Source organism: Sinocyclocheilus grahami, unplaced genomic scaffold (assembly GCF_001515645.1).
Source record: "Sinocyclocheilus grahami isolate Dianchi unplaced genomic scaffold, SAMN03320097.WGS_v1.1 scaffold196.1, whole genome shotgun sequence".
In the NCBI taxonomy this organism is placed as follows: domain Eukaryota; kingdom Metazoa; phylum Chordata; class Actinopteri; order Cypriniformes; family Cyprinidae; genus Sinocyclocheilus; species Sinocyclocheilus grahami.
The window spans coordinates 1,547,704-1,563,042 of NW_015505375.1; the positions used below are offsets into that span (position 1 = coordinate 1,547,704).

The 15,339-nt window shown below is 39.2% G+C and overlaps 1 protein-coding gene across 2 annotated transcripts in view; it reads right to left on the bottom strand.

The window, feature by feature from the left end:
• Positions 1-2,752: 2,752 nt before the first annotated feature.
• Positions 2,753-15,339, bottom strand: part of golm2 (golgi membrane protein 2) — a 20,879-nt gene continuing 8,292 nt past the window's right edge. Inside the window, exons 2-10 of one of the 2 annotated variants that reach the window (XM_016285366.1) lie at positions 10,395-10,449; positions 10,042-10,144; positions 9,806-9,896; positions 9,564-9,705; positions 9,387-9,470; positions 8,924-9,232; positions 8,157-8,285; positions 6,786-6,953; positions 2,753-4,184 (exon numbers count right to left, since the gene is read on the bottom strand). In XM_016285366.1, coding sequence (XP_016140852.1) covers positions 4,108-4,184; positions 6,786-6,953; positions 8,157-8,285; positions 8,924-9,232; positions 9,387-9,470; positions 9,564-9,705; positions 9,806-9,896; positions 10,042-10,144; positions 10,395-10,449 — 1,158 coding nt within the window. In that variant the 3' untranslated portion in view covers positions 2,753-4,107. The remainder of the gene's footprint in view (positions 4,185-6,785; positions 6,954-8,156; positions 8,286-8,923; positions 9,233-9,386; positions 9,471-9,563; positions 9,706-9,805; positions 9,897-10,041; positions 10,145-10,394; positions 10,450-15,339) is intronic. The other variant, XM_016285367.1, reaches the window with a different exon arrangement.

Consider the following 15,339-nt stretch of genomic DNA (forward strand, 5'->3'; position numbering starts at 1 on the left):
GGGCCGAATTTGGTGGCTGGAGCTTGAAAGCTCTAGGACAATGTCTCCAAACTTGTTCCTGGAGGGCCAGTGTCCTGCAGAGTTTAGCTCCAACCTGCCTCAACACACCTGCCTGGAAGTTTCTAGTGTGCCTAGTAAGACCTTAATTAGCTGGTTCAGGAGTGTTTAAAGGGGTCATATGATGCGTTTTCCTTTTTTCCTTTCTCTTTGGAGTGTTACAAGCTGTTCGGGAATAGATAAGATCCCTAAAGTTGCAAAGACTAAACCCAAAGAGCCAAAGAGATATTCTTTATAAAAGTTAAGACTCGTCCATGCCCTCCTTAAATGCCTTGTTTAATCAAGCCCCCACATATCTACATCACTGTGTGGGAAGATTTGCATAACACCGCCCAAATGTTCAGGCAAAGAAAGAAGCGTAACTTTGATTCTCGCTGTAGTATTGTTGTTGCCGCCGCCGCCGTGTCATGGATACGCTGTGTGTTTTATTGTGAAAGTGAAACTACTTTGTTTGGTCTTCCAAAAGAGGACACAACTAGAAATCAGTGGTTACGTTGTATTTCCAACACTGTTCCAGAACAGTTCAACCAAATATTCAGATGTGTGCAGCGCAGTTTATGGAGGACAAGGACTGTTTCCTGGGAGAGTAGCCTGCAATGCCGGTGTTCTGACAAATAATGCTGACTCACAGCCTGTAAGTAGTTTTCATATTTAAAGAATTTGCCACTGACGATTCAAACGTGAGTTTTGAGCAGTGTAGAGCAGTGCTAGTTGTTTGTCATTTGGGTTTATGTTTACGCGGCGTGATGCAACGCATAAAAAGACAGTATAAGTCATTATAATCAGTAATTTTGTCCCCACTGGATGCAACAAATGCCTCGTTTATAATGGATTTTATTGGTTTTGTCTCGTCACACTGACATGGCATCACAAGAAGCGTTTCCATTACAGATTTGCGCTAAACTTTGGCGATATTTTATAAATGTCGATAAAAAAGTATTGCAAAATGACGGCGTTTCCATTAACCAATGTTATGCGACTAAAACGTAACCTTTTGCCTCTCGCGATAAGTCATGGCAACGGATTTTAGTGGGATTTTGGCTATATTTATTCAAAGGAGGCTTATGCTGTATCTTTACAGAAGCAGCAAAGAGAGCTGCTTCAGAAACGTGTGGCGCAGCTGGAATAAACCATAGACTGTATAAAAACATAAACACAAGCATTGAGTGGCCGCAATCAGCTTCAGTGACCGTATCAGAGCCTCACTGCACCGCAGACGTGTGCAGTGTAAATTGTCTAAGCATTAATGGTAGGGAAAGCCCCTTATACTGGAGAGTGGCTACATATTATGTGTTTCTTGGAGGTTATAGTACAGTGAAGAATGATCATATGACTTTTTACATACGTCATGTGACCTGTAAATGCGAAAAAGCCATTTCCATTGCAGTTTTGTGAATTATTTCTTTTTCGCATTGCCTGAAAAACCACCTCATGCTAGCGTAAAAACTTTTTTGCGATATATGGGAGTTTTTGCGAAATTTACGCGTTTCCATTAAGCGTATTTTCAGTTCGCAATTTCAATTTGCGCAATTTGAAGGGTAATGGTACCTACAGTATGGTAAGGGGTGTACCATTTCAGTCACGCGTAAGGTATTCGGCCAATCACAATGCACTGGATAGCTGGCCAATCAGAGCACACCTAGCTTTTCAGACCGATGAACTTTGTAAAAATCGACGCGTTTCAGAAAGGCGGGGCATAGAGGAGAAACAATAATGTACAGTATGTGGAAAATAATGTTTTTTTTTACCTTAAACCGCATAAACACATTTCATTACACCAAATAATGTTATTTTTTTAGCAACGTCATATGACCCCTTTAATTAGGGATGGAGCAAAACTCTACAGGAAACCGGCCCTCCAGGACCAAGTTTGGAGACCCCTGCTCTAGGAGATGCATTTAGAAATGTAGTCTCAGAATAACAACAACAACAATAGTAATCTTAAATAGAATATCAGCAGGTTGGCTTTCTCAATCCAGTTTAACTGTGTACTAGCATTTATTTATGCATAGCACATCGACAAGCAGCCAGTAAAAATAGAACGAGTACACGGGGTATAAGATGAGAAGGAAAGGCACGTTCTGTTGTCATGGCAATACCGTTATGAAGCACTTAGGCGGAATGCCTGTATATTCCTGAATGAAGTGAATTTTAATCCCATTCTACTTCAGATGCCATCATGATACGAAGGCATTCCCTATAGCACTGGTTCTCAAACCTTTCCATGAAGTACCCTCAGCACTGCACATTTTGTATGTCCTCTGATACACCCACTTCAGGTCTTGCAGTCTCCACTAATGAGCTGATGAGTTGAATCAGGTGTGCTAGATGAGGGAGACATACAAAATGTGCAGGCCCGGGGGGGTACTCCAGGACAGGTTTGAGAACCACTGGCCTATAGCTATATGTCTTAGAACAGGGGAGTTAAACTAATTTCCTGGAGGGTAAGAGCCCTGCAGTTTTGTCCCAGCCCTGCTGCAACACACATGCCATGTAGTTTTCAAATAAGCCTGAAGGACTTGATTAGTTGGATCAGGTGTGTTTAATTAGGGTTGAATCTAAACTCTGCAGGGCTCTGCCCCTCCAGGAATTGAGTTTGACACCCCTGTCTTAGAACAAAATATTTTGAAATATGAAGGCGAATAGGTACAAATTTACATAAACGTTCTTAATGCAAACAGACAGTAAAACGTTATACAGAAAAAAATATTTTATTGTTACCGTAATGTAATCATTTTTGTTTGTAAAGCAGCCTGGGACAATTTAATGAAGATTTCTGAGTGCCCTTCTTGATGCTACTACTTTCCGTACTTCAGTCGACTCACAGTGATAGGATTTGCACTTTTTCCCAAAACAGCACCAGTTTATTTGAAATATGGAGCAATTTGTTAATCATTATCCTTGGATTGCACTGCACAGCTGTGTAAGAGAGCCCAAACACCCATGTGACAGATCTCAAAAACAATCACAAGCTATAAGAGTACATTCAGTATGCCAACCCTACCAAATTTTGCTTGAGTATGAAACAAACACAAACAGTTAGGTCTATAATCATTATTTTCATTTGAGAGTTTAGCAATTTTACAGCATTCCTTGCCACACAGATTCCTCCTTATATGTACTGTACATCTACAGCTACCAGTAAGAAAGGAAGCAGGCCAATAGCTGTGATGAGTTTAGTCTGTGGCACCAAGTATTGCTTTTTTTCCATTTTCTTGATGATCTACAGGCTGATTTACAAAGGCTGCCTTTTGCATGCAACAATGTCCTTACAAGACTCCATGTGCACTTCTAAGTGCTCCTTCAGAATTAGAATCGGAGTAGTTCCAAAAACAAAAACCAAAAAAAGACCCCCATCTGGCCAATCAGTGTCATTATGTACCAGAGAGATTAAAAAGTTGAACAGCAACTTAATTGCATCTTCCCATAGTTTACACTTAGGCAACAGTTGTCCAAAAAGCTAAAAGGGAGATTATACTTTTCAGCAGTTCTCAAAAAAATGAAGGAAAACTGGTGTTGGTGTTGTAGAGGTCCTTTTCACCAGTAGTATCAATATGTTCCACTTTGTGAATCTAACAGAGAAATATTACTTCCTTATTATCTATTCACAGTTGTGTCCTCCAATCCCTGGAGAAGTTATTTTATTATCCAAAAGAAAAAAAAGAAAGAAAGAAAAAACAAGACATTTGTACAAAATAATAGTTCCAAATCCCAATTCTGATACACCTGTGCTACAGATGAGGGCAAAAAAAAAAACACCATGAAAACAATACACTCAAATCAGGTCATGTGCAAGCAAACATTTGCAGCAGATTATGAAATCACTGTCATATTTAAGTTGAATAAAACACTCATCTGCAGTCACCGATTACACAACTGTAACCGCTGAAAATCGTTCCTCTCTGAAGACACTGAAATAGTTTGAATAGTCTGAATGTCTCCAATCATTATACCAAAATCGCAGGTGAAATCCAAAGTTCCTTTTCCTGGCTTGGCTACTTCATTGTCAGAAAGATCCAAAGCTCAACAAAGGATTTGTGAGGGATTGAACTACAGGACATCAATGGCTTGATGTCGCTTTCCATAATCCACAGCCCTTTCACCTGGAGCCTCCCGATCTTCATCGTCTGAAAGATACAACAACAGAGATAATTACAATTCAGTGATCAATCACAACAATGGCTGACTAACTAACTAGCGTAACTTTCATGGGTAAAGAAAAATATGCCTAGAAACAGTGAAAGCTACTAAGGCCACATACACATTGCACAATTTTGGGGAGTGACAACCACATTTAAATGTGTGAATCCTGTAAATTAGGGTTAATCACTTCCAAAATAAAAGTATGTGTTTACATAATATATGTGTGCACTGTGTATATTTATATGAATATACTGTATATAAATACACACACACATGCATATATTTAAGAAATATATGTAATACATATTCATATTTATATATAAATATTAATATAAATGACATTATATACACGGATATATATACACACATATATATATATATATATATATATAACTTCTGAAAGTGCACAACAGAACTTTTACTGTAGCAGTACATAAAAAATGTCAAATCTGAGAATGTCATTTAAAATCAATTAAACAAATAAACCATATGTAAATACTACCAACTCTCAACTTGGTGATATATAGTTAATCAACCAGAAAACGTAACATTACTAAACTGTTCCGAGTTATCGCAAATGTACTGGTTATGAGGAAATATCGTGCAGCTCTAATATCAACCATGGTATACACACACACAGAACAAAATTTACAGGATTAATTCTTGCACTTACATGAGGTTGTCAGTCCCTAGACTTTGCATTGTGAACATGGCCTAAGAGACATAGGGTTTACAACTGTCACAAGTGTTAAGTGATACCAATGCAAAAATTGGCAAGATGCAAAAAGATGGCCCAGTGTACACAGCTAAACAACACGAGTTTAAAAAAACAAAACTCATTTACAATATCAAAACCCTAGTGAAATGGATTTAACACTGGTGTTATGGCTTTCACATGCACTGAAAACACAATAACTCTACACACTAACACGCTGATTAGTAAAGACAATGACTGGAATGAGGCATGCTGGGAGAGAAGGTTCAGTCTCATAATCACATGGTCCATTAAAGGGGTCATATGATGCGATTTCAATTTTTCCTTTCTCTTTGGAGTGTTACAAGCTCTTGGTGCATAAAGAAGATCTGTAAAGTTGCAAAGACTAAAGTCTCAAATCCAAAGAGATATTCTTTATAAAAGTTAAGAGTCAACCACACCCTCCTAAAACGGCTCGTTCTAACACGCCCCCACATGTCTACGTCACGATGTGGGAAGATTTGCACAACACCACCCAAATGTTCACGCAAAGAAAGGCGGCATAACTTTTATTCTCGCTGTTGCCGCCGCTGCCATTTTGTGGAGTCACTGTGTGTTTCATTGTGAAAGCGAAACTACTTTGTTTAGCCTTCCAAAAGAGGACACAACTACAAATCAGTGGTTAAGTTGTATTAACAACACTGTTCCAGAACAGTTCAACCCAAATATTCAGATGTGTGCAATGCATTTTATGGAGCATGGATGAGGACTGTTTCCTGAACCAGTAGCCTAATGGCACAAAGGCTGTTTCTATAAAGTTGGGCAGTTCCAACTTTGCAAGGACAGTCTGGCGCTTCCGACTCACAGCCTGTAAGCAAGTTTTTTTATATTTGCCAATGATGATTCAAACGTGAGTTCTGAGCAGTGTAGAGTAGCGCTTGTTGTTTCTCCGATCACAAATGCAGACATGGTTTTATGTTTACGCGGCGCGATACACGCAATGCATTAAAAGACAATATAAGTCGTTATAATCAGTAATTATGTCCCCACTGGATGCAACAAATGCCTTGTTTGTAATGGGTTTTATTGGATTTGTCTTGTCTAGTGATGTCCGGATCGCGTACGAATCGTTCTATTTAACCGGATCTTCTTAGTGAACCGGTCGAATCAGTTCACCAAAACGAACTGAATCGTTTGAAACAGTTCGCGTCTCCAGTATGCACTAATCCACAAATTACTTAAGTTATTCGGTTTATAAACGTGCCTGACACTCCCTCTGACGCGAAATAAACCAATATCCCGAGTTGTTCAGTTACTGTTGTGCACGAGCAGAGCAGCTGGACTGAGTCTCGTCCTGCTGGGAGACTGCATTACAGTATGTTAAGGGGCGTAACATTTCCTTCACACGCTTGAGGCATTCGGCCAATCACAAAGCACTGGATAGCTGGCCAATCAGAGCACACCTCGCTTTTTTAGAACAATGAGCTTTGTAAAAATCGACGCGTTTCAGAAAGGCGGGGCATAGAGGAGAAACAATAATGTACATTATATGGAAAATAATGTGTTTTTTTAAACCACAAACACATTGCATTACACCAAATACACAACATAATGTTCTTTTTAGCAACGTCATATGACCCCTTTAAGGTTAAGTAGCTCACATTCACAACTATCTCATTAACATGCTCTCAGCACACTGAGGTGAGGCTTCCGCCTCTATTGACCCTTTCCACAAGCCTTTCGAGCATTAGGCCAAACGAGCTGACGGTACTTCAGTATGCTGTGAGCTCATGATGACTGAACCAGCAGCTTAATTTAGCAGCACGGCAACAGCACAAGGGAGGGGGAGAGGAGACGGAATAGCAAAGCAGTTGCATTCCCCCTGGCTCACCTTGGACGTCTTCCTCCCCACCATCACCATCCTCTTCCTCATTGTAGGCCAGCTCAGCCTGTTTGTCCGCCTCATACTCACCCACGTTGCCATCATCCCCGTTATAGTCCGCCAGCTTATTGCCGTGTTGCGGTTCTACAGGGGACTCATTTTCATCAAAGAAACGGCCTGCAGAGGCAGAGAAGGGCCCCATCAGGAAAGAGAAAGAAAGAAAAGAGAAAGAAAGGAATGAGCAAAATTTGAAAGTAGTAAAAGACAAGGAAAGAAGGACATTAAGGGAATAGTAAAAGAAAGCACAGAAAGGCAGACAGATCAGAAGCATATTCACAAGAATAAAGAGCTAAGAAAGGACAATAAGACTACATGGAAAGTAACTGATTATGCCATAATTTAGGCCCAAAGGAAATCAAATCAACTGAGGACAACTGAGGAATGGAGCTGGTGGTAGAGGAGTTCACAAAGAAGAAAGGAGGGCTGGGTGGGATGGGGTAGATGGTGGTGTGGAGGAGTTTAGCAGATGGAGCAAAGTCAGGCATCGCTGTAATCAGCAGAGAACCCAATCTAACATACAGCTTTACGATCTGTATTTCACACACACATATGCTCTGCCTGGGCTTCATATACACACACATTCATCTGCTACCTCAGAGGAACTGATTTAAGGCTGTGAACTAGCTTGAATGGTGCCACCTTCTGTTGCATCAAACCCCAGAGAGAGCCTTAAGGGAATAGTTCACCCAAAAATGAAAATCATTTACTCAGCCTCATGTCATTTTTAAACCGTATTTATTTTTATTAAGTGGAACACAACTTGACAGAAATAATTACCTTCCACAGCTTAAAACATTCTGCTAAATATCTCATTTTGTGTTTTACGCAAAGCATAAAATCAGGATTTGAATGACAATTTATGTGTGAACGATTCTTTTAAGATGGGAGGGCCTAAAGACATGAAGGTAACCATCAGCACCTTTTGGAAACTGCCAACCACCTATACGTAAATGTGATGTCTGAGGTTAAGAGATTATGGGAATATCAGTATCCGGTTGCTAAGTCTGAAGTCATGCGTCACAGTTTCTGGGTCCAAACACTTTCAGACAAATGTCTGACACCTTGAGCCCGGAGACTGTAGTGAACATTGTAATTAAAAACAAAAACCAAAGAAGAAAACTTAATTTAGAGGTGCACTATAAATGAATGGTGCTCATAAATGTCTGTTGAGATAGTATTCTCACTTGAAACAGAGTAGAGGCTTGAACCAGGAAACAGTATTTGATATGTCACGACTTAGCAAGTGAATAGCTGAAGCTTTGTCTCGCCATATCTTCAGAAACTGCACCCATCCCCACCTTTGCACAATTTAATACTCACTCTGACGGTGACGTGGAATGTCAGCGGGCGCGTGATCTCTGCCATTGTGTGGGTCAATGGGTTTCGGAAGGACCTGAGCCGGGTTAGGAGGAGGAGGAAGTCCAACTCCCTCTGCCTTTAAACCTTCAGCTAATGAAGCAAGCACAGAAACAACACTGGATATGAAAAAGTTACATTTCTGTAAGTAGAGGGATGCCACTTAATGATTTGACTCTAATCTCCATTATTCCCATGTGAAAAAACAGCAAAAGTAAAAATGTAAACTTCAATTAATGACAGGGACAAATAGAAAATAAGAAAGATGAAAACAGGACAGCTTCTCCGCAGCAAGGAAAGAAAAATAAATAAAAAAATAAAGAGACACACGCATAATAAAAAAAAAACCTGAAGTTCTACTACATAGCTCCCCCAGTACAAAGAAACCACAAAGCTATATTTGCATTGTCTAAAGGAAATATCAGTGTTTGAGCAAATAGTGTTTTGATAAAGCTTTTGGTAATATGGAAAAATTTGATGTAAAAAAAATTGCACCTATAGTAATAAAGTATTAATAAGAAATACTTTCTGAAAAAGATGAAGAGTCATTTTAATACAGTTTTGCCTTGTGTGCCCTGCAATAATGTAATCCTTACTGCCTGCATAGTCGCTGTGTGTGTGTGTGTGTGTGTGTGTGTATATTTGGGTCCTGCATAACATTTCTAAGACAACCAACAATTGAAAAGTGTTAGTATGAGCAATATAAGCACATATAAAACATGACCTCTCACCTCCCAGCTGTCTACGCTGCTCCCCAAACTCATCTGCTTTTATGCCTGCCTTATTATCTTTGTCAAACAGCAAGGGTTTGTCTGCCACCGGCTTTGGAACCTGCTGCTGCACAGGTACATCGTTGTTCCCTAAATGCAGTTTTTCATCATGGGGCATGTCTGGTCGGTCCAACGGTTGCCCGCGGGCCAAATCATCCCCTGGTCTGGCACCAGCTCCAGCTCCGAACCCTGCCCTCTCCTCCTTCAGCAATGCTGCAGCTTCTGCGGGCTCCATGTGCTTCTGCAGTGTGATGGCTGGCTTCTTTAGGGCTGGAGAAACATTAAATGTGAATAAGAATTAAGTAACAGACATGAACTTTTATTTTCAGCATGCTTTAGAGTTTATTCTCTCGGTTACTCATCAGCAAGATGACTATTCAGTAGTTCATTTAAACCTTCTAGAGATTTACTTTGTGATACTCACCAAACTGTGCATCTTCTATCTTGCCTACTTCACTGTCCTCAATGCCAGGCATGCCAGCATCGCTACCAGGTTTACCCAGATCATCTTGCGTGTATGTGATAGAAAAAAAGCAAGAGAATGGGATTTTTTTTCAACCAAAATGTTTATGCATCTGCTCATTGAGGTTTTTTCCGCTACCTTTAAGAACTGGGCTGTCATTTCGCCTTGCAGCCACTGTGTGGCGCTCTGCAGCGTCCTCCTCTTTTTTTTTGATGGGTTGATCAAGATCCGCCTCCAACTTCCGACCCCCTGTGTCCACTTTACGATTCTCTAATAAACTCTGCAATGAGGAAGTTTTTTTGTTTTAATGCAAAATACAGAGTTTTAGTGGAGACAAGTTACAGTTTAAACTGACTGAATTCAAGTCATTCTTATCCCACCTGTCTGAGTTTTGCTGCCTCTTCTTCTACTCTTTTCTTGCTCTCTTCATATTCTGCCTTCAGCTCAGCTATTTGTCGGCCACACTGCAAGCTGCAATGCACATATTACATTCTAGATTTATATTTGCATGATCAACGAGTCTAGTCAATTTAAACAATCCCTAATGTAGGAATGGAAGTGCATAGAAAACAAGACCCCTTTTTCTGGGTCTGGGTCCACAAGTGTTTATATTCACCTCTCATACTCTAGCTTCTTTTCCAAATTGGTGCTGTTTTTCCGCACTTCCCTCAGTTGGTCTTCCTGTCGGATGACCTCCTGCCTCAATTCCTTTACTTGCTCTGTAAATGTGTACACACACACACACACACGTCAACAAACATGACTACATGCCCCATTAGATCAGCAGTCCAAAACCCCACAATATGAAAAATATCAGCCAGCAGGATACCATGATTGGTTTACACCAGTGTGGAGTAGAAAGAAACAACACTGTATGAGAAAATGTACAACAATAGTTGCATACCCCACCCCAACCCTATACCACTAACTCAGAGGTGAAAGTAGCACCCTCTAGTGAGCATTTCTTACCTTTCAGTCTGTGAATCTCTGACATCTGGGCACTGACATCATTTTGCAGCTTATTCTGGAAAGTACAAAAAAAAGAGTGTAAACAGGAATGCAATATTATACAAACTTTATATTTTTTGAATATATTATGAACCATGCCATATGAGATTTTAACAAATTAAATAACTTTGAGTATCTAAAAGCAATACAACCAATTTGCTATTTAAAACAATACAAAATAGATAAACAAAAAACACCATAATAGGGTAAATAATGTAACATAGAATTCATAATTGTCTAAATGATATTTCAGGTTCCCACTCTTTTTCAGTGATCATTTTCCAGGACATTTTCTAATTTACATTATTTCTTACAGTGGGAATAAACGACCAGGATCACACTCTAAAGTAATATATTCCTCCCTCTAGAAGTCTTTAAAAACATATAGTTTATGGCCATGACTTAACTATAAAAACTATCGGCAGAACAGCAGAAGGAAATACAGCAAAATAGCAGTCTACTGCACTGTGTGTAATGTACACATAACTCACTAACACTGCTGAAGGGTAAGCTAAAAGCCTATGCATGCTCATCCTATTTTATATTGGTGCTTCATCCAATCAATATCAGTTTGTAAAAAAAATAAAAAGTGAGACAGCAGTCTTAGGAGGTTCCAGAGTGATTGTTTTCCAAACATACGCCTCCATTTATTACTCTTTCGACACCTAAAGAGGAAGTCGAGGCTTGCAGTTCCTCTGACACACAATGGAGCCTAATGGAGCTTTAATACCTGTCCTGGAGAAAACTGTTTGCATTCCTATTCATCTCAGTGGCAGTTGCTGGACTGGCATCTACCAACTGAAAGCTAACGGCAACAGCCAGACCTTACACTGACCCCTAACCATACACTAACCCGTACCACACTCCTACTGCTGATTCCACTATTAGGCTGATCAGTCACCCGATTTAAAGTAGAAATTAATGGAGGAATCACACACAGGAGAGGGGTCAGTAATTAAAGCATCAGTGTCACCCTGTGGAGAAAATAGCCAAGCTCAGCACCCTTCTCATCAGCAGGTGAGAGAGTAACAGAAGCTCACTGCATCACTTCAAACCACTTCCACTCTTGAGTCTTTTACAACATCTGGCTCAGGGCAACAACCACTTACAGATCCATAGACTTGGAGAACTGATCTTCATCCATAACAATTAGGACATTAAATAAAACTAAAGTCAATATGAAGTGGCTGTTACATACCAGGATGGAGGCAATTACTTGGAAGGGAGAGATTAAATTTTTTTATCCAGCCTATTTGAAATAACATACATAGATGGATAGTGCACAATTACACCAGGAATATGCATTTAAGTAAACGGGGTCAATTTTGATGCATGAAGTCCTTTGTAAAATCAACATTTGAGCATGCTGACGAACTGATCAGCATACCATCCAAATACCACTGGTTGCAGGTTGCAATTACTTAAAAGTAATATTCATCATTCGATCACTTTGATCCATAAGGTTGGACATTTTCTGTAACCATCCTATTTTTATCCATAAGAAAAATATTGTACTGTGGTAATATTGTACAACAGAATAGAAATCAATCATTTAACAAAACTATTTTATAAATAAATTATGCCACAACAGTTAATTACAGTTTGCAAACTGACACCAAAATGTATTAGAACTGAAATATCTGATTCTGTAACCTCAAAAATGGGTTCGTTCAGTTTTGCCAACATTTGCATGTCAGCTCCAGAAGGCCAAAAGCTTCACAACAAACTTCATTGGTGAGATATCACTTATTTCCTACATGATAAAACAATTACTAGAATGATTAATTATTCAAAAAGAATATGGCTGATCTTTGTTTCACCATAAACAACCTGAAGAGCCAAAGGCGATGATCTTTCATAATGGGGTTGGTACTGTTCAGAGAAAAAAAAAGATGTTTCTTTATTGACAACCATTCACTAGTAACCAAGATTTCAGACCAATTTTATTCCCAAGCAACATTTGAATGAGTACATATTTTACCAGAGCTCAATTTATTTGGAAAGCCCTTGACTTGCTGCCTTCTGCGTCAATGGTCTAATTATATAGGTTACGTGCTCTCAAGTTTGCACACGTCATCTGAGCAACTGCCATTGAGATGAATGGGAATGCTAATAGTTGACTTTCTCCTTGGACAGACCATAAAGCAAAAGTGAACAGTAAAGTCAATGATAGGTGTGTCTGTGTGTGCATGAGGTCTCCACCTTTGGTATACAGAACAGGAAACAGAATGACAATAGTGACATTCCAAGCAGGGAACAGATCCTATTCTTAAACCCATGACACATGGATAAAATGAGGTATAAAATGACACCATGAAAAGGTATAAAATTAAACTCCCTTTAAGATGCAAGCATAAGAGTTGCCATGATCAGTTAAGGAGAATATCAATGTAGCTTCAGTTGATCAAAATGTGTAGTACTGACAGGTATTAAAGATCTAGCAGCTTTATCAAGACAATCCACTTACTGAGTTTTGTATCGTTCTCATGAAAATATGGTGGTTTCCACTTTCCAGCACTTTTTCTGTCAAAAGGAAACTTTAAACAAATTAAAGGGGTCCTATTATGCTTTTTCACTTTTTCAACTTTAGTTAGTCTGTAATGTAGCTGTTTGAGCATAAAAAAGATCTGCAAAGTTACAAAGTTCAAAGTTCACTTCAAAAGGATATATTTAATTTAACAGAAATCACTTTTCAAAAACTACAACGAACGACTCGTTTGGACTACAACGCATATTTTCCGGGATTTGTGATATCACAAAGATCGACGAATGGGACGAGACCTGGTTGAGCTGCACTTGAGAAGGCAGCGAGTGTTATCATCACTATGTCGGAGACACGCTAGCTTTCCCAAGGCAGACGAACTTAGATTGGTTACAATCATCCGGGTTTAAAATCGCACTCAAATTGATTTGATTTTAAGCAATATTTACACTGAAGCTTGCAGCCGGCTATGGTAAGGGGCATGACATTTCCCGACCAGGCGCCGAGTGCTGCCAATCACAACACACACTGGCCCAGCTAACCAATCACAGCACATTTCGTATTTCAGAAGGCGGGCCTTCATTTGATACAGGAACTATTCGAGCCGTTCATGCCAGACTGGGGAGAGAGGTGCTGTAATAATGTAAAATATGTGAAAAATAATGTGTTTTTCGAACAACCTAGTATGAGAGCCTGCTCTAGTACACCCCCAAAACAAAATCAAGACTTTGTAAAAGAGCATAATAGGACCCCTTTAAAGAAAAATTAAAAATAAATCAAAATACAAGACACGTGATATAATTCAACATTTTCAGTTACTTCAGACTGTACAAGGTTGCAAAGCATCAGGGTGCCTCCTAAAACAAGAAGACATTTTACAAGTATTGCTATAGGCAATCAATGTGAAAGGGTAATAATCTGTAAAGGGGCCTGAGTGAGCAATATGACCAAACATTTGCTGCAGCACGGCATCAATCTACAGGGTACAGGGCATCCAAATGCACATGGAATATCAATGCTCATAAATCCCGTTCCCCTTTCCAGGTAGACAAAAAAAACCTTGGCAGAAATGGGTCTCAAATTTGAACTTCTGCAACAATGACATCTTCCACATCACCCTCCTCGCACAACAACCAAGATGATAGGTTCTTTATTTAACAGGGACAATGGACAAAGACTGCCCCAGAATTAGCTACAAGGCTAAATTTCATCTGCTGTCCCTGAGCAGGAGAGCATCAAAAACAAATTACATAGCAAAAACATAAATGTTTTATAAAAAATTATATAATTAAAATAAATAAACAATTTTACATCTTCCAAATCATCCTCCTCTCACAATAACCAAGATGGCTGATCCATTTACTGTAAACCATAGGGTGAAAACGATAACGAAGAGGAAACAGGAGTGCTATAGAGCAATAAATGGAATGAATGCCAATTAAATTATTTTAAAAATACATATTCCATATAACAATTTGGATATAGATTTATCGGCCAACATATCGGTTATCGGCTTTCAAAAATAAAGAATAATCGGTTATCGGTATCGACCAAAATTTTCATATCGGTGCATCCCTACTAAATGTTATTAAGAAAATAAGCAAACATGAATGGTATTTGACTTCTAGCCCTATTAATGACAGTCTCCCAACAATTATGTTGATATAATATCAAGAAGAAAGAGAGATAGAGGGCAGTGTAGGAAGACCTGGAGATGTGAAGGAGTGTGGGGGGCTCTCACAGCCCTGGGCACACAGATTGGCCCCAGACCATGAGCTTTCAGCTGTGTCACACAACCACAGGGAAGCCCACGGCTTGAATCCATAAACAGCACCATGGCAGGATGCTCTCTGTCCTGTCAGCTCACATTTTTAGTGTACTGATGTTAAAGGTGCGTGGGATAATATCATTACTCACAAAGACCAACTTAACACAAACAAAACATCTTAAAGGTGTATACCCATATTATTACACACACATATATATATATATATATACACACACACACACACACACAATGATTTTAAGATTTCATTAATTTCCCTTTACAATTGTACAAATCTGTGGACAGAATTTACATGGGAAAAGTCAGTGCTGCCGTCTGTGATGCAACCTCTGCTGAATGAACATCACACAAAAGAAAAACTGATCTGCAGGCACAACTAGTAGAACAGGCACAAAGAGAACATCAGTTAATATCAGCAAACTGCCTACTTCTTTAGAAAACGTATGTAAGCACCTTTTAAATGCACTGTGTATGTGTGGGACAAGATAACAGCAGGGCTCGCAAAATTTCTAAATCCCTGGTAGCCCTTCGGGCAGGTCCTCTTCAGATTTTAGCAGCACGAAAATTAATTTAACTAGCCCAATATATATATATATATTTTTTTTTTTTTTTTTTTTTTATATAAAAAAATGATTTAG